Source organism: Carlito syrichta, unplaced genomic scaffold (assembly GCF_000164805.1).
Source record: "Carlito syrichta isolate Samal-C Ts95f unplaced genomic scaffold, Tarsius_syrichta-2.0.1 Scaffold216220, whole genome shotgun sequence".
Lineage (NCBI taxonomy): Eukaryota > Metazoa > Chordata > Mammalia > Primates > Tarsiidae > Carlito > Carlito syrichta.
In genome coordinates this window covers 66,089-66,824 of record NW_007160316.1, presented here as the reverse complement: position 1 = coordinate 66,824, position 736 = coordinate 66,089, and the positions used below count along the sequence as shown (strand labels likewise).

The following is a 736-nucleotide window of genomic DNA, read 5'->3' as shown; positions in this document are numbered from 1 at the left end:
TTGAGGATGGTGGGCATCTCCCAATTACTCTGTCCAGACGAGCGCGGTAGTGGGTCGGGTGGGGGCACCCGGGGCGGGTGCCCTAAGGTACGAACCTCCAGCTTGGAGGTAGTGCTCATCTCTCTCGCTCCTCAGTCGGCTTCTCACCTGCAACCACCTTTCCAGCGCCGGCGCTCTCAGGTCGGCCACCCTGTGGAGCAGGTGCCGCCCGCGCTTATGCTCCGCCCCAAGGCCAGAGCTGCCGGCCACGAGACCCCGCCCAGTTCGCGCCGCCCTCCCTCTGCGCATGCCCGACAGCGAGACTCCCACAGGCGGGGTCTCAAGGCCGCGGGTACGCCCACAGCCTCAGTTATAGCCAATCTATGACAGGAATTCAGGGGACGGACAGCCAGTGGCAGAGGTCGCGAATACGGATTGGGCACTTCTACTGCTGTGGGCGGGCCTAGAGGGGAGGAACCCGGAAGTGCAGAACGCGCAGATCAGGCCGGCAAGCTACTGCTACTGCGGAGTTGTCTTCTGGGGTCCTGCATGGCGGAACGCCGGAGGCACGGTAAGTGGGCAGGCCGCGGGACTGCTGAGGTAACAAGGATAGAAGATCTTGGGACGCCTTCTGTCTAGACACCAATACCCCAGATCCTGGTCCTGACTCAAGACGCTGATCCTGATCAAGACCCTGGCTCACCTTCTGACCTCACCCCAGATCTGGGCCCCCACCCTAGACCCCAGCTCACCTCCC

At 63.5% G+C, this 736-nt stretch overlaps 1 protein-coding gene across 1 annotated transcript in view; it reads left to right on the top strand.

The window, feature by feature from the left end:
• Positions 1 to 487: 487 nt before the first annotated feature.
• ERICH1 (glutamate rich 1) overlaps positions 488 to 736 on the top strand; it is a 46,688-nt gene continuing 46,439 nt past the window's right edge. The window contains exon 1 of the mRNA XM_008051656.1: positions 488 to 550. Within this exon, the coding sequence (XP_008049847.1) occupies positions 529 to 550 (22 nt within the window). The 5' untranslated portion in view covers positions 488 to 528. The remainder of the gene's footprint in view (positions 551 to 736) is intronic.